This window comes from Salminus brasiliensis, chromosome 12 (genome assembly GCF_030463535.1).
Source record: "Salminus brasiliensis chromosome 12, fSalBra1.hap2, whole genome shotgun sequence".
NCBI lineage: Eukaryota > Metazoa > Chordata > Actinopteri > Characiformes > Bryconidae > Salminus > Salminus brasiliensis.
This window is the reverse complement of record NC_132889.1, coordinates 27663601-27686093: the sequence shown is the minus strand read 5'-3', so window position 1 is coordinate 27686093 and position 22493 is coordinate 27663601. Positions and strand designations below refer to the sequence as shown.

The window sequence follows — 22493 nt, the reverse complement described above, 5'->3', positions numbered from 1 at the left end:
ATTTAGGATATTTTAAGAAGGAGCAGTTAATGGCCCTGGCTGGTTTTACACCTTCAAGTACAAACACTAACTTGCCAAGAGAGGATCACAAGTCAATTGTCAAAAAAAGACCAGTTACACACACTCCAAGAAAAAGTCTTTATGATGTAAAACACATCTGAAATACATGTCTGAATATTGTTCTATAATATGCATACACTCGACATCTTATACATTTGTGCCCACATATAACTTTGCATTGAGTGTTTAGACTTTACAAAAAAATATATATTTATATAGAGAATATATTATACATTTTAAAACATTTCAAGTATGTATAGATTTATGCTTATTTACACATTTTTACAAGTCACAGGGATGTAAATACAGGTGGGATGAGTTGTCTTGTCTTATGTTTTCTGTCCTTTACGTTATTGATAAAAAGACCCGGGTCACTGTTTTTCTAGCAGCCTCTTGGAGGAACCCAAGCCTTACTGTCCCATAACCTTTCCTGCCCTCGTTCCCAGTCTTCTTGTCGTGCATCATTCTGCAGTGGGCTTGATACTGCTGGGCATTTGGTTATGGTGGCAGAGTCTCATTAACTATTTCATGTGTGGCTGATAAATTAAAAGTGTCCAAAAATCTTACATCTGATCATACTGATCATCTGACCATTCTGATAGCACTTGGTGCTTGTGTGTCCCTTCAAACTCATAATTAATGTTCATGTCCTTGAGCACCATCAGTGCCTGTCAGCTGTTGGTGGAGGACTCTTGAAAGGAGCACCGATGCTCATGTTGCAAAGCCTTTCGTTCGTCCCACCACTACCCACTAACTCTGACTGAGCTGGTTGGTAATTGCGGCAGTCCAGGGCCACTCAGGCGTCAATGCGGAAGGAAAGAAGCTTCTCGGAGTGCATGTTGTTGAGGGTGCGGAGGTCTGGCAGTTTGAGCAGCAGCTTGGTGAAACGAGAGGCATCGCCAGGAGCACTCTTGCTGACCAGTGCACGGAGGGCTCGGATCAGGCTCTCCTGGAGCATTTCCACTGAGTTGATGTTCTCAATGCCAGAGCGATCTGGAAAGTAGTGAGAAAAAGAGAATAAATGTTTGATCGTGGCAAGACATCCTACGAAAGACATCACTATTGGTACCACGTAGGTATCCCCTGGTCTCAGTGTATGGAATACAGAAAGGAAGGATAGGTTTAATTAAAAAAAAGGCAAAATGCTTACCTGCAGATACGAGCACTACAGCAGTAAAGAGTCCCAGCTCCTCTGGAGAGAGCTCTAGAGCATTGAGTTTCTCGCTGAAGTCAAACATGGTTCCTAACAGATCTCCCATACCCATGTTCTTGAGAGCCTCTAGGCTGTAGGTGGTGCCAGAGATAAACGTTACAGTCTTCTCCTTCACATTAAACAGGGATGCGAAACGCACCATCAGCACCTGTGGGGAAAAACACCAGAGATCAAGAGATAAAACAGTTAGTGAAGGGAACATAAAATCAGGAGCTACTGTACACCCAACCTAAATACACACATTTTTTTTTTTAATAATGGAAATTATTTGTTTAATTTATGGAAATAAAGATTATCATATCATTAAAAAAAATATCATCTGGCATATTTTAAAAAAGCAGCCAAGAAACAATAGTTGTGACACATGTGAATGTGATGAGTCACGATCTCAGCAACATGCATCAACAAGACACTTTTGGGTCACTACTTTCCCTTCATAACTAGAATATATTATTGTGAGCCTTAAAATGTGTTTTAGATTATGAAATGATTTAAAATAGAAGCTGGTCAAATGCGTACCTCAAAGGTTCCAGCCTTCAGCAAGGTGACCTGATCATTTTGGGACAGGGAGCTGAAGCCTGGGATGTGTTTGGCAAACTCTACCACCTCGCGCACAGCTGGTGTAAAGCTTAGTGAGAAGTCTTCCCAAATCTCCTGTGGTGTCTTGTTAGGATCTGCCTGAGGATGCATGTTCATTGGGCAAGCCTGGAAATGAGAAGGTAAATATAATTAAGTGCTTTGGTTTATCAGGGCGTATTAAAGCAAGGTCCTGTTCACACTATAAGAGCTCTCAGTTCTGCAAAACTAGGAATCACCTAAAGGGGGAAGCTCTGCTAGCTCTACAAAGTCTTATTATTGTCCTCTTATTGCCCAAGAAAATTGCTGTGGACTCACCAAAAGAATGTCCTTGCGGTTCTTCCATGGGCAGTTTTGTGACTGGATGTTGTTGCTGGTCTCTTGACCCTGATGAACCCCATACGAATTGTTGTTGTGTAGGCGTCGCCCATTGTTCTGGTGTGGCATCCCCTGATGCTGCTGACTGGAGACTGGTGAGGACTGGAAGTGATGTCCATTATCAGACGCCCCCTCGAAGCCATTGTGCTGAAGGGTTAGGTTATTATTGTGACAGATGGTATTGTGGCCATTGACGTGGTACCCAGCTGAACAGCGGTTACCAATTTGGTCCTCGAGATCAACATTGTTGTGGGGCCGTTGTACAGGGCCTAGCTTATCATGAGCGTAGACAAAGGTCTCGCGGTGGGCTCGGGTAATAGCCATGATGGTGGTGTCCACGCCAGGGCTGTGGCACAGTGGAGGGGATGTGGCGATAAGAGGAGGGCTCTGAGCTGGCTGGGCTGGAGGGGAGGCAGGAGCAGGTGGGGAGGGGGAAGGAGCTAATGGCACAGCAGGAGGCTGAGGCTTAGGGGCCACTGTCAGACCTGGACAGGGCGATGAGGAAGAAGATGACGAAGAGGATGGGGTCACGGATTTGAGACTAGCCAGTTGGAATTCACTCTGCAGCTGATTGTTCACCATGTTATTCATGGCACTCTGCATCTCAGCCAGCATGCGCTGCTTTTCGCGTTTCGGGATGCGGCCAAAACGGACAGCTGGAATAAAGCATAAAAAAATCTGTTACATTTTCCCAGATTAACTTTTGTTGTTGTTAAGAACAGATTCTATTTGATTTGTGTTCAACTTACCATCCCGAGACATGCCCACTGACAAACACTTCTTGAAACGGCACTGCTGACAGCGGTTGCGGTTGATCCTCATAATAGTACAGGTCTCATTCTTCAGGCACTTTTTGTACTGGATGTTCTGCTGAATGCTCCGACGGAAGAACCCCTGTGAACAATAAAGCAAATCTAAATTTTTCTGCTGCTGCAAAACAAGGGTGGTTTCATGTGGCTTCCATGTGATAAGAATGATCAATTATGCAATTACAATTCCTAAATTCCTACCTTGCAGCCTTCACAAGCGTGGACACCATAATGGAAACCTGAAGCCACGTCTCCACAGACTTTGCAGAGCAACACCATCCCATTGAGCTCTGGCAAGGAGAAGAAGAAAAAATAGATTTCAGCATTCTAAATCATGCATGCATCTAGTGTGACTTTCAACAGGTGGCGCTGTAACTCACTTGTAAGAGCAGCAACTGATTTGTTGGGTGAATTGCGTGCGTTGGTGCCTTCATCACGACCCCTTGGGGACCCACCAGAGCAGGAGGAGTTTCCATCCTCGCCAGAGCCAGAGCTGCTGCTGCTGCTACTGCTGGTGTACATGCGTGAAGAATCATGGGAGCCATTGGGAGAAGGCGGGAAGGATGAGCCGAAGCACGGCTGTGTCAACGACTGTGAACTGCTGTTGGAATTCTCACTGTACATGGACACTGGGCTGGTGCGGTTCGGGGAGCCTCCACATGAGCCGATGTAGGAGATTACACCCCCTAATGAAGAGAAAGGGAGAGACATTTAAAAAAATTGCTAGAGTTTCTGCTGGGGAAAAAAGGGGGGAAGAGGGAGGAAACTATCCACAGAGACTTGAAACAACAGCCATACATGTTTCATCGTACCAGACAGGCTGAGGCCACATCCCTATTAAAAATGTTCCCTAAATAATGGCATGTGGTTACGCAAGGAGCCACAGCAACACAGATGGAGACTTGGCAGCAGGGAAGGGGGAGGGAATCCAGCCGCTGTCTAGGAACTGCTGTTCGCTGCACAAGGCCATCTGACCATGTGCTCCTAAGTGCTAGGGTTTTTTTTTTATGTATGTTTATGATTGCTGCCGGCAGTGTCAAGCCACGTGTACAAGCAACACCTGTCTTATCTTCCTCGTATGTGCCAATGTGGTTGGCTCATTCCTAACTGTGACTCAGATCCTGATCTCTGTTTAATATCACGGCACTAAACACGTGCAGGCACGTGTGTTGGCATACATTGTTTACACTTACTGTAAGGGTAGTCTCAACCAGCTAACTTTTACAGAAACTGTTGTGGCTGTTCTGAATGGAGGGCACTAAAGGGATCTGAGTGGGCCTGGTTGACCCCACAACAGCCTTATTATACACTGAGTACACTGTTCAAATTCCTTATTTTGGCTGGTTTTCCTTTTTCCACACTTCCCTCCTCCTCTACTTCTTAACATTTTCTAATGGACCCATTAAAGTAACTAGAATGCACATCAAGGTGGGCTTCATGGCTGTCCAGTACTGTTGCCCAGGACATTCCAAACCAGAGGCCCACAGTTCCAGGAATTATATAACTGCTGTATACTAGTACAAAAAGTCAAAGGGTCACTGTGTCAGGTGGAACCACAACAGAAACACGTGCAGTTCGCCTGTGTCCCCTTCCCTCTTTCCACGAAGTCCTACCCTTTAAACAAACTCCGGTACAATGAGGACCCTTAAAGCTTCTCAGCCTGCAGCACTACTGCGTGTACTGCATTATCAGTGCCTGTATTTTTTAATACTGCTAAATGATATTTTTTATTATAATAAAAGGTTTTGGAGATGTCTACGATGCGTCTACGATCAAATAACGTATCGTTTTTTTTTTTTTCTGGGACTCCAAAGGAGACTCGTGCGTCCACACAGTGTCCCCGTGTAGGCTGGCTCGAGCGCATCATTCGTGCACGCCCCCGTTCCACGTGCGCCGCAGACATACGGCTGCTCAACGAGACTGGCTGCGCTGGACCCGCCTTCAGGACATTCAGTCCAGCTGCACGTTTCTCTCTCTCTCTCTTTTAAACCCCCTTGTTTGTTACTTTCCTAACTAGACGCCACAAACTGTTTCGACGACTTTCGGGGGTATCATTGAAGTGATATTTTGAATGTTTTGAAGGCAATTAAGTACATTTTATGGGCGCAATATTGAAAGGTGCTCCTTTTTTGAATGGGCGCTAGCTTTACGACCGGCTTCAAACGGCACAAAGTCCAGTACACTGCTAATAAAACATGATCCACAGTAGCCTATAGCCTTTATGATTGACGTGTTATTATTAATTAATTATTACTAGGCTTTTTTTTAGATGTTTTCCTGTGGAAACAATCTCGAAAATGCAACGTCAAAGGAAATGTATTCACACAGCCATACAGTATATCAGGAATGCCCAGGAAATGCGCCCGGTTTCTAACGAAACATTTATTTTATAAATACATATTATTTTCCACATTAATCGATTAAGATTTGTATTATTTAAAAAAATATTAATTTTTAATAATCTACGCTAGGCAGTTTGCTGTCATTGTATTCGTGTAAAAAAAAACAAGCAAGTAACCTCCTCACACACACACACACACACACACACACACACACACACACAGATACAGGAAGAAAAAAAAAATGTTACGTTGACTTGGATTGATTTCATGTCCTAGTTTTAACGCGAACGTGGGTTAACGTGAGGTCCTGCCCGCGTCCCACTAGTCGCTCTCCGCCCGGCCAATCAGCGCGCGCACATGGCCTCGAGCCGCTACGTCACACGCCCAGGACTAGGCGGTATTATGTAACACGCGCGCGGCGAGTACCAATGGGCGGAGGCGAAAGAGGCGGAATCAAAACAAAGCGCACATGGCGAGCCCCGGCGGTCCATGTGCACGCGGCGAGGAACATGAGGGCGCCGAGCGCCTGCATCACAGGGATGTCCGTCCACCTGACTCTACCAATAGCATGACCTAGTTCCCCGAACTCCGTGAGAATACCGCAGCTTAAGCCTCCCGTCACGTCCACGACCCCCGCGCGACGCCCACTGCTTTTATGTAGCATAGTAGCAGCGCTTTGTTTTGAGGAAGGGGCTCGAGTCCACTCTGACCCGCAATGTAAACTCAGAGTAACTGTTTTGGGCTAGTTTCCCCCCAGTTTCGTCTCGTGCGCTGCAGTTTAACACCTGTCAGCTATGAAAGCGAATGAAAGTCAACATTTTAGGATGACATTTAAATGTCAACGCAGCTCGTATAAATCTGCACATTACATTGTCTGCAAAAATGCTAATGCTGTAGTTCTTATTCATACGCGGTGTGACTGCCAGCAAGGTTTGTGGACAGTATTGAAGACCCCACTGAACTTGAGTTAAGAGTAAAGACTCTGTAAATTAAATAAAAATATAGTGCATCAGCTCAGACCATCAGTTCTACCCCGATGCAGCGGAAACACGAAGAAATGTGAAATGTTTCTGCATGCATTTAGCACTTCTTACCTGTGTTGTTGTTCGTGTCCATCGTGGTCGTCATTTTGTCCTCCAGTACAGTCATGCAGGTGTGGGAGACAGGAGGGTAACCCCAGAGAAAGTGTACCCTCTGAACGCACGAGATCAGCTCTCCTCTAGGATCAGCTCAGCTCCCACAGCCTCGGTGGTTTCGCTGGAAACGTATAGCTGAACGGGCGCCGTGCAGGAACGCAGCCTGCAGCGCGGAGCTACAGTGCGCGAGCTAAACGCTGAGGGTTTGATGTGATCTGTGAGATCTGTAAGTGTTGCCGGTGAGCCGGTGCAGCGGTGCTCTCGCTCGCTCGGTCTCTCTCTGTGTGTGGAGTGCACTGGCAGCACGGCCCGCTTTTGCTGCGCCTCTCTCAGTCAGTACAGCGACCAACACACATGCGCGCGCGCACAGGGCGCAGGCGCGGCCGCTCCAGCGGCTCCGCACGAGGCTCGAAATGTGTCCATGTGACCCCGGGGAGGGCCTCGTGGCCCAGTGACACACTTTCTCCCGGACACATTGCAGTGCAGGGCTGTTTTTGAAAATCTCCACGCGAGCGAGACACCCGGCGTGTGGGACTTGTAGTTCTTCGACCGGATCAACGTTTAAGGAAAGACTTTGGTAGAAGAGTGAAAAAGGGCAGTGTGGATAAGTTGGGCTTTATTTCAACCTGAGCTATGTTCGTAAGTCCTCACGTTGTAAGGTCCTGTGTTTTTGTCAGTGAAGGCAATGGATGTACTAAATGGACAAATGTACAGGGCTCATGTATTGTTTCTTCTGACATCAAGGGTATTAAAGTGTGTTTATCCTGTTATTATTACAGTAACCGTCTCTACTGACCAGGGAATGCCATCTACTAGATTTGTGGAGTATTGAGTATTGCTGTGAGGATCTGATTGCAATCAGTGACAAGTGTGACAAGAAATCAGGGTGTTGGATGATCCCCACCCCACCTCACCTTATCATCCCCCAAACCCCAGCTCATCCCAAAGGTATTGGATGGAGCACCATTATTCCAGAGAACACAGTTCCACTGCTCCACAGCTCAATACTGGGGGGCTTTATACCCATCTAACCCACACCTGGCATTAGGCATGGTGTCAACAGGTTCTTGTGATCTGCTCCAGAGAGTCCTATTCTATTGATAATACTTCTGTACAGGGACTAGACAAGCTGTGTGTGTGCATTTGCATCAGAAATGGGTGAGCAATGCTTTAATTAGAAGGGGTGTCCACAAACATTTGGGCATCTAGTGTATGCGGGATAGAATATGCGATTGTTGACTTCTGTCCAGTTCCACAAGCAGCTCACCTGATTTACTTTAATGAAGGCCTGATTAGATAAACTCAAGATATAAGATAATTAGATACAAATCTAATTGCTGTGTTGTTTCTTGTTTCTTTTATTAATTTAAATGTTTAGATTCATAGCTTTACATCTAATTACGTGTCTCACTGTCTCTCACGCTGTAGCTATGGGGGAAATATAACTTTATGTAACATTATGGTCTTCATTTTGTAAATAATGTTACATTTGTTAATAAACTAAAACGATAGGCATGCTTTTAAAATACATTGGTTCATCCATCATTTTAACCAACCCCAAAAATAGCCGATCAGCTTATTACATTTATTTGGTGTAAAGAACACAACACAGGCTATCTACAGGCTATTGTAACAGCCACTCAGAAGCCTGCACTGGGTCTGTGGTTTAGTGTATATATATTTTTTTACATTGATAACAGGGTCACACTGTGTCAGGAACAACATGAGCAAGGCTATTGGAGATTACGTAACAGCTCGATGCGGTTGGAGGCAAGTGTGTGATAGTTTAGACATGCAGTTTGCAGAGCTAAGCTAAGAGCTCTAAGCCTGCTTTGACTGTAACAGTAACTTACAGGCACCATATTAGCCATAAGGCTGCTGTACTTCATACTACAGTAAAAGCACAGTAGAGCTAACTGTAGATCTAACAACAGGCATTTTTGTTTGTATTATATTGTAGAATAAATAACAGTCACATGCACAGTCTACACTGGTGACATACCCCCAGCACTTTTGGAAAGTGTCTCCTAATGAAAATCATGGGGCAGAAATCTGTCCAGCTGCTCTATAAAACCTTATAAAACATCTCTTACCATTGTACTGGCACATGACAATGGCATGTTCAACAGGCTTGTCTTTGTGTGCCTGTTTCTTATTGCTAACAAAAAAAAAAACAATCTGCCAAGACTTGTGTGCACCTTTAGTTTTTACTGGTCAGGGTGGGGTGAGATGGCATTTTCAAAGTCCAGCTACTTTGATTTTGTCCCTAAATAACATTCAGATTGTCGGGCCTATTGGCTCAATTGCATTCACACACTGAACACTGTTATTGGAGCACACAATAATCTAAATCAGAAACAGAGTTTTGGACTGTGAAACATCAGTGTGGAATGCCTCTAGGCAGTTGTGGTTTTAGTAAGGTCTTGGCTGAACTAGCTGCATTTGTGCATTTGCTGGTAGGAAAGAGTTCTGAAGATGCTAAGACCTTAGCTTCACGCAGCATGACTTAGAGCACTTATAGCAATCCTCTTTCCCCCTTATCCTAAATGTAGTCGTCTGCTTCTTTAGTTTTGCACTGGAGCTCCCAGTTATGGAACAAGTATTGGAAGCTTAGAGTCAGTGGTTTAACCCAGGGGTGGGCAGCAGGGACCCAGGAGTCCAGCACAGTTTACTGATTTCCATGCTCTGACAGACCTGCTGAACCTGGCCATTAAGAGGTGAGTTGAATCAGGTGTGCTGGGAGCTGAAAAATCACAAAACTGTGCAGGAATCTGGTCCTTTAGATCCGGAATTGCCCACCCCCGGGCACTGTTTATGCTGTTTCCAACAGAATTTATCATTAAGTGATGTGGAAAGAGTACAGCAAAATCAGCCAATCTAAAAGCCTGAATTTCATCTTTACTTTCTTTCACAATCAGTAGATTTATAGATAACGCATAGGCTACAGTGTCAGGAGCTACGTAAGCAAGTCTGTTTGGGATTATGCAACAACTGGATGTGGTGGATGTGGAGTTTGCTAACGCTTATTGATATGCATCCCAATTGCATACTATAAGGTATAGACTATATACTAAGGTTAACAGTGCAGGTGTGGCAGGTTAGTAGACAAACCTTTAACATACTAACCTGTTTCATACTAACAGAGAGTGATGAAAAGTTGCTATACCATGCTACACTTGCATCGTTATCCTCCATTTTTGGGAATAATCCAGATGTGAGTAGCTCCTCCCTTTCCGCTTTGCATTGCGCTTTGGGATATCCATCGTAACCACACTCAAAAACCACCAGTATTCATCATCGATGATTTGACACATTTATCTATAGCACATACTGCATATTCATAAACCAGTACTCAATTGGGACGCACCCATAGTTTTAGTGTAAAATTATAGAAGCATATTTCAGACAGCTTGTGAGCACTTCTCTTTTGAGACCTGTCCACAGATTTCTGATCATCTGCAGGTCGAGGGACTATGAGGGCCATGGAAAAACCTTCAGTTTGCACTTTTCAAGGTGGTCTGTTGTGAATTCTGAGTTGTTTGCTTCCAGAATTTGCTGCTATTTCATTGAATCCTTCCTCCACAGTTTGCGTGGCAACACAAGCGCAGAGCATGATCGATCCATCCTGTGCTCAACAGCTGTACAGAACAGATGTTCCTTTAAAAAAGTCTGACTTTTGGGATGAGGACTCAGGAAAGACCGTGTTTGTGCAGGTGTTGCTTCACAGTAGAATAGAAATTTCGGCATTTCGAACAATGTCCCCAACATTTTGCATGCCTCTGTTGGCCACCATGCCATTTGAGTAGCATGGAGTGGCCAAATTTTGCATGCCACTGTAATTAGAGGACAAGCATTCATTCCATGACAGACCTTACAGTTTTGTGTGGCTGTTTGACATTTAGAGGAAGATTGTGTAAATGTGGTCATTTTAGACCAAACTGTGGTTTTAATTCCGTAATACAAGAGGATCCCTCTGTTTTGAGAGATTGGACAAACTAAGTAACATAAGCCCTTTTACTTATGACCTTGCTAAAGTGCACGGGCACTGACAAAACGCATGGTTTCAGGGGTGAGCTTTATTTATGGAAACTTTATTTCCAGTCCTGACAAAGGTCTATTTCAATGGGCTTGTGCTCCCATAAATAGACAATCATGCATGTCCTATTTAAGTGGCTAACATTACCCACACTTCCTGCCTCTGTATTGCAAGCATTGTGTCCAAGCAAAGAGACACAATCAGCACGCATTCAAGGCCCAGTTCCTCTGATATAGGCTATTTCTTCCCAAATCAAGTCGAGCAGGTGCCCTAAATAGGGCTGTGTGTCCGCTGAGATGAGGCTGACCATGGCTCACTGGACCGTTGTCCCCCTTTTTTTTTTGTTTTTTATTTTGGCATCAGCACGTGCTATGATTCAGAAAATAGCAGCTCTCGCGGCGATAAACGCCTGTAAACAAGAACTCAGAAAACACGCGCATTCACATCGTTGACTCGCGCACGCGCAAGAGAGAGCTGTTAATTTTAAAGCCGCTGCGCCTCTTAATTGTGTTTCTCACTCTTTCCTGCTGCATGACGGCGCACGTGACTGCAGGCTGACCGTGTTTACCTCCATTCTCCTGCGGGAGATAGCGATTCTGGGCGCGTGTGCTTGTTGTTATTGTTTACGCGCAGCGCGCAGCGCGCCCCGGGTCGGGGGAGCTGAAGTGAAGCGCAGCGCTCGTCTTCGTGATTGATTCTCCACATGTAGACGTTCAGCGTTCGCTGCAGGTCTCGCCCTCGCCCTCGCCCTCGCCCGTGCCTGTAAACAGCCGGTGTTTTTGTCCGCAGTTTAAAGCGAGAGCGTATCGAGGCCACGGGATAAGACTCGCGCTTCCTGCGGATAAGCGAGACGCTCGACTTCACGCGTCACGTTTGCGCTGCACGTTACCTGATTAAACACCACGAGACCGCGCGATGCGCACGAGGCGGTCCCTCTCAAGTGGACTTCCTTGTGAGATCTGCAATGCAACCTGTACTCACTGTTTTGATCGTTTATTTTATTTATTTATTATTATTATTTTTTTTTAACAAAAACATTTTCCTCATTTCTTTTTCCTCATGAGGTTTCCTCTTCTTTTCAGCACTGGCGCGCATAAGGGAGCCCACATTTACACTGTACATCCTTTAGTGTTCCCATTCTATCCCCAATGGCCTATAAAGTGGCATGCAAACTGATGTATTACAGAATGAAAACTTTACAATACACATTTTTTTATTTTATTTATTTATTTATTTTTATTTAATTGACACATTTACACAAATTTCCCTTTACATGTGGTTGACCAGCCTGTCAAGCGTTCTGTTACTGTGAATGGTTAAGTGAGTAGATAGATGAAAAGATGAAACATTCTTCTCACCATTTCAAACAAGATTAATTTATCCTTTTCCTTTTGTACGACTTCAGATGGAAAAACAGTAAAGGAGCACCATGGAAAAGTTTGGACACAACAAAAGTTTAAACTTCTTAGATACCTTCTACCAGGGTCTAAGACCTGAACTAGCTTGTTTGGGCTATGGCTTGTTCTCAGTCATTGTCAGTGAAAGCTTTGTCATGCAAATTTCAAAGATTTATAAATAGTCCTCAGACTTCCCCTACAATCTCAACAATCAAAGGCAATTGGCCCAGGGCTTGTAATTTCGAATCCAGAGCCGGGATGTCACTTTGCCATCAGCGGCCGGAGACTGAGAGAGCACAATTAGCCGTGCTCCCTCCACTCTAAAAGCGATGGTGGCTGGCACAGGCATCTGTCAGCTGGTTCGGTGGAGTTCTCTGAGCATGTCTGCTTCCTGGCAATGCTGCATCGCAGCAGCGGTTTGAAAAGAGCTGGTGACTGACTTTGCATGTATCAGAGGGGGCATGTGTTATGTCCTTACCCTTCTAGTGTCGCGAGCATTGCTAGTGCTAGATGGAGCTACAATTGGATGGAGTAATTGGCAGTACCAAATTGGGAAAAATTCTACAAATTAATTAAAAAACAATCAGCAGCCGTGGGCTCCTCTAAGCAGCTGCTTAGCACTCTGTGAATTACAATATCTGATGGCCACAAAACGGCAGAAGACTAAAAGAAGATAAAAGAAGTGTGTTTCCACAGTCATATCAGAATATTACCACTACCACTGCCCATTATACCAGCTCCACTCGTCACAGACTGTAGTCCATCTGATTCTCTGCATACTACTTTCACCCAGTTCTTCAATGATCAGGATCCCACTGGACCACCAAAGAACAGGTATTATTTGGGTGGTGGGTCGTTCTCAGCATGGCAGTGACACTGACATGGTGGTGGTCTGTTAGTGTGTGTTTTTAGACACCTCTGCGTCACTGCTGCACTGAGAATAGTCCACCAACCAGAAATACCCAGCCGACAGAAGCTGTGGGCAGCATCCTGTGACCACTAAAGAAGGACTAGAGTATGTCCAACACAAAGTGTGCAGCAACAGATGAGCTTCTGTCTCTGACTTTACTTCTATATGGTGGACATCTGTATGGAGGCACGAGGAACATTTTGCTGTCTGTACCTGTACAACAGTTGAAGAGAGAGAGAATGGCTTCTACAGCAGGACAGCAATCCTAAACACACCTGAAATCAACAATGGACTATGTCAAGCTGAAGGGTATGCCATGGCCCTCCCAGGTCCCCAACCTGAACATCACCAAAAAATATGTTGATAGACCTCAAGAAAGCAGTGCATGCAAGATGGCCCAAGAATCTCACTGAACTAGAAGCTTTTTGAAAGGAGGAATAGATGATAACTATCTCCAAACCATTGACTAACTTTTTAATAGCTGTGTGAAAATATATCATAGAATATATAATATCAAGAAATATATCATCTTCATCTTTATGCCTTTTGGAAACCAGGTCATCATTAACTTACTGCACTTTCTTCCTTAACATTCACAGCTGAGGTTCCCTTGAGCAGGGCACCTAACCCCCATTTGCTCCCCAGGTGTTTCAGGGGTGTGTTCTTACCGGCCTATTCACTAATGTAAGAGTTTGTGTGTTTTCACTGCCACGGATGGATTAAATGCAAAGGGTGAACTACTTCTGTTGTACTGCTTTGCAAAGTGTGCTTTCCTTTCCTTTTCCCTGACCTGTGTAGTTTAAACCTGGTCCTATTAGAAGAGAACAGAAAGGAACACTGAATATATCTCTTTTAGTGGACTTCCATTCTCTGTGGCATGGCCTTCTTTCTCAGTGTCCACAATGACTGGCAGCTGTCCTTAGAACAGCTCTACCTAAAGAACGATTTTGAAAACCTTTATATGATTTTGCATGAAATTAAAAAATTTTGACAAAGGTTTGTGGACACCTGCTACTATTCTACTGTTTCTTCCAAAGCATGGTGATCTTGGGCTCATGTATGGCTGCTCCAAAACACCCAATTTCTGTGAGGATTGTACAAGGATTGTGTGTGCGTTCCTCATTAGAAGGAATGTCCACAAACTATTAGACATATTGCGTAGGTACGTTTAATAAGAGGATTTACTAGATTTATTAGTTACTTATTTATTTATTATGCAGAACAGAGAATGGTGTTATCTGAAGTTTCTGAGTGTTTTCTAAAACCCTGAGCACAGTCACTGTTGATGCTAACCCCCACACCCTTCTAATATATAACCATAAGATATTACACACAAGCCGTTTTCATAGCTACACAACATAGCATAAAATGTGATTTGCTGTCAAAACATGCTAGCATACCCTCTGTGTTGTGCTTTTAAAATAAGTTAAGCTGTGCCCTGTTCACTATCCCCTACATGTGAAAATCCAGATCACTGTACAGAGCACTATATTATATGGAACAGAATTCAACACAAGTGGACGATTTCGGACACCACGTTTTGTGTGTAAGCTCATGACTGTGCGAAATGTTTTGCATAAAGGGTTGCCAGATACAGTGGTTTCCAGTCTAACCAAACCAACATGGTCTAATTATAAACTGTTTATCTTTTTAAAAAATATATATAAATCAAGAAGGACATCTAAATTATTTTATTTGCATGTGTATATTAGTATATTATAATATTTAGTATTTATGACTTTTTTGTTGACCAAACCCATATATTTTTAATGCTTTTTTTTAAAGATAACCATATGCAGGACACATAACCATATGCAATCAGAAAAGTCCATAATTAAAAATAAGCAATAAAAAGCATAACTATGCGTACATATAATAACTCATTTCCTTTTTCAACAGCAGAACTGCGCACTCTGACAAATGAACTAGTACACTGTGTCCTGTCTGGCAACACTGATCCATAAACCGTTTGAACAGCAGTCTTCCTCAGAAAAGCTACACGTGATCTTTTAACATAGCACTGTTTTGACTGTATGAAACGAGTTTCCATGAAACCTAATTTTGAGGCCTCCCAACACATACTGCTTATAGAGGAGTGTAGTAGTTCAGAACCAAACTTAATATCTGAGGTTTACATAAGACAGCCTCTCCCAAAAAAGGTTTCTTGAAGGTTCCTCAAAGTACCCAAAGTACAGGTTCAAACTAAAAAACCTGCAAACGTTTCTCAAGAACCTTATACTTGGTTCCACTGCTCCACAGCCCAGTGCTTGGCATGGCTGCTCCAGAGCTTTGCATTGGCAATGTGTTTCTATGGCGATCGAGAGGGGTAGGAGTGAGTTTAGCACTGTGATGGTTTTATTTTTTTTGGGCATTATGCTGAAATGAGACAAAATTTGCAAGGTCAACATTGAGATAAGGTCCACACTGAGAAAGTGAGCTTTACAAGACTGAGACAAGACTAACATTAACGTTAGACAGTGAGGCTGTGTCCCAAACGCCACACTACACTAGTTAGTTGGTGCAGCATTATGCAGTTTGGGCCATGGAGAGAGACAAATATTAAGTTTTACATGAGTGCAAACTAAATGTCTGAGGTTTAAATAGGACAATCTCCTCCAAAATCCTCTCCAACCATGTCCTGCACCTAATAAACAAATGAATTATTACCTCTGAGTGTTTTTCATGTTGATGTCTGTATGTTAAAAAGACAAGAGTTTTCATGTGGTGTCTTAATTTTATCACACGACTGTATATGGAAAATAGGCTGCAGTAAAGGCCTGGTTTGAAAGTGCTGTATCTCTTAGGCCACAGGAATCAACTCCTTTACATTTATTACATAGATCTGCTTTTCAGCTCATTGCAGTTTGTATTATTGCAGGTTTCCACCTCTGGGTCCCTTTTTGAATGAAGCCTTATACAGGACAGCCAGTCAGAGCAGAGCTCCCTTATCTTACATCCGTCTTAAAGGCACAGCAGCAAAAACATTGTTATGATTACATAATGTTATATAATGTATATTATATTTTTGACATTAATTACTTTGGAAACCACGCAAACCTGTAAGCAAGCCTCAGGGTAATATATATATACATATAATACGTGGATATGGACCCTTTAAGGGTAGCACCATTTGAAGTTCATCGTTCATCATATAACTATCAAACCCCCAGATGATTAAACATGGTCTATTACACGGCCATGCACAGATTCATTTGTCTAAGTCTGATGTCTGATCTGTATATCTCTATAAACGTAGCCTGTTGTGTTTCACATAGTTCTACTTTTAGAACCGTGGTTCTCCCCGCTGATCCCGTGTTGCCCCCTGTCGCAACACACCTGATCTAGCTCATGACGGGCTTGATACTGAGCTGATGAGCTGAATCAGGTGGGCTAGTTGAGTTTGGGCAGAGAGTAGCTGAGACTATGCAGGGCAGTGGGTCCCGGGGACTGCAGCTGAAGACCACTGATATAGGAGATGTTATGGGTTCAAACAAAAAAAGGGTTGTCGCGCGCTCCAGAACACGTGTGGCAGCCAGAGCCAATCAGACGCTCGTGTTTTGAAAGCCTCATAAGTTACAAGAGCACATATAGCCTGCTTTTTTTTTTTTTTCCTCCAATCGCTCGTGGCCGTGTGCAATGTGCCCTCTTTCCAGAGAACACACTCTCTTACTCATGCAAACACAACAGCGCCTCGCGCCCTGAGCGCGGCGCAGCAGTGCGCGTGTCTGTCCTCGTGAGGAGAAAACGAAAGCCTCGCGCTCGAGCTGAGAGTCTGTCTATAGTCTGCACACACTCCTCTGCTACCTGCCCGTGTACTACTTACGCCTTAATTAACGATATATATATATATATATATATATATATATATATATATATATATATAGATGAGGTATAATATAAAATATATTTATATCTATATATTTTTCTTTTCTTTAATCCAACTGCTTACAGTAGACACGCCCCTTTTTTTGTTTATTAGCCTCGCACAGGCTAACGATGTATCTTTGTATAATCTTACCAAGCAAAGCATCGAAGGAGGAAAAACACGTCCTTTAGGCTAGCTAACACTTTCTCCGCCATACCCAAACGGCGACACTATAGGTTTATAACTTCGGATAAATCTGGGTCATTTCTCCCAGCTAAGCCGCCTCCTAACCTACTGTCCGCGTGAGTCAGTAGGGCTGCAGTGAAGACTTTCTTGGACGCTGAAGCTCAGCTGAACATAATCCCACGAGCAAGCCTCTCAGATACAGCTCAGACACCCGGTGTGCTCCGCTGGGTCTGTCTGTCTGTCCCGAGAGCGTCTAAAGAGCCCAAACCAACCAGTAACCTCGATTTGAGGAACGTACGAGACGGACTTTAGGACAGCAAACCATATTATGAGTCATTGGGGAGCTCATATCGTGTTAGTGACTGGAGCAGAGTATCAGATCTGACGCCGTTTCTTCAAACCGTTTAAAACAAAAAAAGAGAGACAATTAATTTATTCAAGAAAGATCAAAGTTAGTAAACAGATTGTATTACAATTCATTGTGGAGTTTCACTATGAAATATTGACACAGTGTACGGGAAACCAGCCAGATTCACAATTTATCAGAAAGTGATAAACTGGAAAACACAGCTGTAAAGCCTATTATAGTTAGTTAATGGGAATACAGTGTACTCGAGTAGTGATGTTAAAGCTTTGAAGATAATCAAAACAACAGTCACCACGCCTTTAAACAAGGAAATGAGCTCATTATGTCTTGGCTGCCTCAAGTTAACAATCTTTTTAATATTATTTCCTTCTAGGAAGCACCACAGGTCTATTATTATGATTATATTTAAAAGGAAATCCATGGAGCTTTCAGAATTTCTGCATAGTCCAGTGGTTGGGATGTAAACAGTCATTCAGAGTGGTTTATGAAATACTGCATTGTAGACGACAGCTATGGACAGTGGTGGGGCACCAGGGTTTAGGGATGTCTACAATGTAAATATAGCCATAACCAGTGAACCTACACAAACTACACCTACCCACAATTCCAATGCAATTCCTCAGACATCTGGTCCTTTACACCACCCCTGTGAACAAGTCTTACTCGTACATTTCCCTAAAGCTCAGCATTTCACATCAGACCACTCTGAGTCCGATCTATCTACACTATATGGACAAATGTATTGGGACACCTGCTCACTCAGAGTTGATCCTGCTTTTGTAGGAGTAACTGTCTCTACTGTCCAAGGAAGGCTCTCTACTAGATTTTGAAACATTGCTGTGTGGATTTGACTGCATTCAGTGACCAGGGTGATGAGAGGTCAGGATGTTTGGATGATCACCTCCCCACCTCATCTCTAACTCTCCAACTCCAACATCCCAGAAGTATTGGATGGAGCACCATCATTCCACTACTCCACAGCTCAATGCTGGAGGGCTTCATGCCCCTCTAGCTCAGGTTTATCTGCTCCAGAGAGTCCTATTCTATTGGCAATACTTATCCACAGGGACTAGACAAGCTGTGTGCATACATTTAAACATCAGTGCAGTAATGGGTGCAACCTAAAGTAAGCTGAATGCCTTCATAAGAAGCTGTGTCCACAAATATTTGGACATATGTATATATCTGTTCATCTATCTACATACCCATCTGTCTTTGAGCACTGGCTACTATATTCAGATGCCCCTGGATCACATTGCCTGAATCAGGGTGTAGATCAACAGCGCCAAAATGTCACAACTCATAAACTGCTTCACGTGAGTAGATGTTATTAAAGCCCGATGCACAGCGAGCAGGAGGTCTGAGCGACGGAGCGACTGCTGTCTGTCTAGTGTCTGCGCTGCTGATTTCCTCCTCCACGCCTATGCGGCAGGCTCCCCGTGCGCCATGTGAGAGCTCCAGTGCCGAGGACAGGGCTGCGCGCGGCGGAGCGTGACGACCGCGTGACGTCACGACGCGCCGCGGTCACCGGGCTGGTCCACGTGAGGAGGGGGGCGCTGTTATGAAGCGCAGCGCCGCGATGTGGAGCAGTCAAGTGGGCGGTGACCCGGCGCTCTAGTTTCGGGGAATCAGCATCGGCCCGCAGCGCACCTACACACCCACCTTAGCAAGCGGCGGGGGTCGTAGGATACTGCCCTCCTTCGCTCGTGCACCACTGACAACACGGCGTTCTGATTGGACCATTAATGTATATTATGTGAATATTTAAAAGCACTGATATAATAACAGAATATAACAGAAATGATTAAATCTATTTAATCTGTGAGAGTTAAAACCGTGTTTTTTTTACCAAAACATTAACAATAGAAATCCACATTTGATTATTAATCAACGCAATAACATGACTCAGATAATTAATTAATAAAGTTATAACTGCAGACCAGTCAGAACTAGACTCAGTAGACTAGTAGTGAATGGGTTAAGACTGGCCTCTTTCAGTGATTAGGGTTTATTAGGGATTATTATTATTATTATTATTATTAACAATAATAATCAATTCTAATTCTTATCACCTAATACAGGTCCTCTTATTGAATACTGAGTTGTCTGCATTTTATTGGTGGGTTATAGCTCATATTGCACATCGCTGTTCACCCTCTAACTGACTGTAGCTCAATAAACTGGGCTGCTTACGGACATGCCTTTCCCTCACAGAACGTGTTTTATGCCAGAGATGAGAGTCAATTTGTCGTAATTTAAGATACACAGACTACAGTAGCAGCCCCATACATCTTCTGAACACTATTTACAATAATACAAGTATAATAAAAATAAATCTAAAGAGCAGTGTTACTGCCTGCAGCTACTCTGAAAGCCAGTGGAAAATGAGCTGCTCACTGATATCAGCTCTTCCTCTGTTCAGATGTTTGGTGATGTACTGTTAGCCAAGGATGTCCTCTAGTGGATACATGCATCACACACACTCTGTGCCTGTTGAGATTGAAGACGTGCTTTCTATGTTTTCTATTTAATCCTAAATTTGCTCTTTTGTCGTTAAGATATCATTTTAAAGACAAAAGTAGGTGGCAAAAACAGGTTAGTGCAGAAATGGACTCAAATAATAAGAAAGTAGTTTAAATCAGTTCATTTCTAGTGATAACTGAATTGAAAATTGACGTGTAAATTCAGTTTGTACATGTTGTCCAACAGTCCAGTTTCTAATATCCTCGAACTGTTTTTTTTTTATTGGTTAATTGATGTATTTTATGTGATGCAGCAGAACTGATTTACCTGAATTAAATGTACATTTTTATATTAATACAAACATGGGAATTACATGTGGTCAGAAAACAATTGGCGATTTAATTGAATTTAATTTAATTTAATCTAGTTTAATCTTTCATTTTTAATCTTTAATCTCTAATTTAATTTTACTTGTCTTAACAGTTAAGTATTGTATTGTATTGTTTTGTATGAAGTATTGCGGCTAACCGGAAATCAGTTACACTAATCAAACAGTCATACTAATTAAACAACGTGTTATTTTTTCCAAAGTGAAATGTCGATTTTAATGCATACTAGTAAAATTAATCTAATTTGTAATCATTACTAAAATGTGATCAAATTAATGAAAAAAGCTCGTGAGAAATAAAGTCGTACATGCTAGTATTATGTATTAATTATGAATTATGAATTTGTCTTGCATTTTTTTCTTGTCGTGCAGTTTTAACTAGTACTAACTATATCATAAAGTTCTGTTTAAATATCTAAAACCAAAATAGTGGATTAAAATGTTATTTAAAGTGATTTTCCATCTACAGTTTTTTTTTTATTATTATTATTATAAACCACCTCATTACCGCTCACTGATACCGGAGGGCGACGCTAGGGGGATGAAACAACCGCGCGAGCTCCTCGAGTCGAGTCGGAGAGTAGCCAATCAGAGCTCAGGATCGGCGTGTTGAACGCATGCGCGCTATTTGTATTTTAAAAACAGTCGAGGAGCCGTGGTAAGTAGTGGACAGCTGGGTGGTTCGGGCGGGGATAGGGCGATTTAAACAGCCTGTTTCTCTGAACTAATGGCAGTGGTTTGGTCGCTGCCTCGAAGCGACGCTGGATTAACTACCAGTGCAGTGTGTTGTGGGGTCTAAAATGGCGTCACTCACTCGCCTTTACAAACCAAGACGCTGCTAGAAGTGATTGTCATTGTTTATGCTGAAGATCTAAAATGGTGGACACAGCTGCATAGGCAGTGAAGGCTGACATGACGCTGGTTTTATGTAGCAGAAAGTACTTTATCCTCATGCAGGTTGAACGAGTTAAGGACTTGTGGCCGCAGGAAAGCCGTGGACGGAAAGACAAACGTGTAGCAACGCTCCTGGAGGCGTGAAGTGCTAGCCAGCTAACGCACAACCATTATCTGGGGATGTACACACATGAACCTGCTAGCTAGCATTAGGTCGCAGCAGGACAGCTAGTGCTAGCTTACGTTAACCGTTTGCATTGTTTTGAAAAGCCAAAGCTAACATGCAAACTAACCCCTACAAACAGCGGGGGGCTACATGTCTGCACCGTGGTCTCCTTAAGGCGACTGTCTGTGAATTAGATTACACATGTCAGAGAAGTAGTTGTTAGAAGTCCAGTGTTTATGTCCTCAGCTGAAGACCTGAGGCGCATGGATATTAAACCTCTGTTATTCTTGTACTGATTTCTAGCCCCCCAGAATCCCAGAAGGGTCACCACTAACTTTATTTAGTAACGTGAAAAAATGTGTTTTTTCTTCCAGAACTCAGAATGGATGTGGACGTGGTGCTTCGAGCCCCCTGCACTCACTCATTAAGCCCCCCATAACCGCAGCGGTGGGTGTTGGTAGGTGGCCACTACTCGCCATGACTATGCGCTCCACCGTGTTTACAAGTGGAGGAAACAAGCTCGACACGGACTTCACTGACCAAGGCAAAAAACAAGTGTTCGTAGTTGCTGAATCTCAGACTGGCCCAAAGAAGGAAAGCTGTGAGCATCTCCTAAGAATACCTGGCGTCCTGAGCACCATTCACAACAGCAGTGAACAACATCTCCACAGCAAAGCAAAGACCTTCTCCAGCAGTCACAGCACAACAGGCAAACCTGGCCAGTCTCTGGCGGTGAGGAAAGGGCAAGAGGAGAACTGGGTGAACCTGGGGGCGTTGACACTTCCTCTGGCTAAGCAGATGGGGGCCGAGGGTACCCCAGTCAAAAGCAAATCACTGTTTGGACAGGCCAGTCACAACCACATGGGCAAGATGGATCCAGTGGCATCAAACGGCAGCAAGCAGCCCCGGAAGGGAGGGCCAGTGGGGGGAGTTGCAATAGCAGGAGTCCCCTCACCTGAACATGGCCCTGATGGAAAACGCAGAAGTGTGGTGAAGGGTATCGGCCATGCCGCCACACAGACTAGCTGCTTCCGACAGATCCTGCTGCTGCAGCTAGAACTGATTGAACAGCAGCAGCAGCAACTGCAGAACAAAAATAAGGAGATAGATGACCTCAAAGCTGAAAAGGAGATGGTAAGCAGAGGTCTACATGTCCTTTGTGGTCTTTTTACAATCAGGCACTCTATTGTGATACATATGGGTTGGATCTTAACACATGCAAAAAAGTATGCCTTAAAGGCCAAGGGTCATTTTTGACTGTCTTGTTTTGTTTGTTTGTTTTTTAGTTAACTGCTCGCATTGAGCGA

At 43.6% G+C, this 22493-nt stretch overlaps 2 protein-coding genes across 3 annotated transcripts in view; one reads left to right on the top strand and one right to left on the bottom strand.

Moving 5' to 3' along the window:
• Window positions 1–124: 124 nt before the first annotated feature.
• Window positions 125–6903, bottom strand: nr1d1 (nuclear receptor subfamily 1, group d, member 1). The gene is made up of 8 exons (XM_072693944.1): window positions 6473–6903; window positions 3417–3722; window positions 3238–3326; window positions 2977–3121; window positions 2168–2883; window positions 1793–1978; window positions 1211–1421; window positions 125–1053 (listed from the first exon to the last, which is right to left on the bottom strand). Exons 1-8 carry the CDS (start codon window positions 6525–6527, stop codon window positions 857–859), a joined length of 1905 nt encoding a protein of 634 aa, XP_072550045.1. The 5' UTR covers window positions 6528–6903; the 3' UTR covers window positions 125–856.
• A 13791-nt stretch (window positions 6904–20694) lies between these two features.
• msl1a (MSL complex subunit 1a) overlaps window positions 20695–22493 on the top strand; it is a 4358-nt gene continuing 2559 nt past the window's right edge. Inside the window, exons 1-3 of one of the 2 annotated variants that reach the window (XM_072693482.1) lie at window positions 20695–20784; window positions 21561–22320; window positions 22473–22493. The exon at window positions 22473–22493 is cut by the window's right edge and continues 176 nt beyond it. In XM_072693482.1, the coding sequence (XP_072549583.1) occupies window positions 21664–22320; window positions 22473–22493 (678 nt within the window). In that variant the 5' untranslated portion in view covers window positions 20695–20784; window positions 21561–21663. The other variant, XM_072693480.1, reaches the window with a different exon arrangement.

What these genes read in the sequence shown, in the direction of transcription:
- nr1d1 (XM_072693944.1), bottom strand. Translation starts at nt 6,527, where the DNA reads ATGACTGTACTGGAGGACAAAATGACGACCACGATGGACACGAACAAC. An exon ending in GGACACGAACAACAACACAG is followed by an intron (nt 3,723 to 6,472) that starts GTAAGAAGTGCT and finishes TCTCTTCATTAG; the next exon opens with GGGGTGTAATCTCCTACATC. An exon ending in ACGCTTGTGAAGGCTGCAAG is followed by an intron (nt 3,122 to 3,237) that starts GTAGGAATTTAG and finishes TATTGTTCACAG; the next exon opens with GGGTTCTTCCGTCGGAGCAT.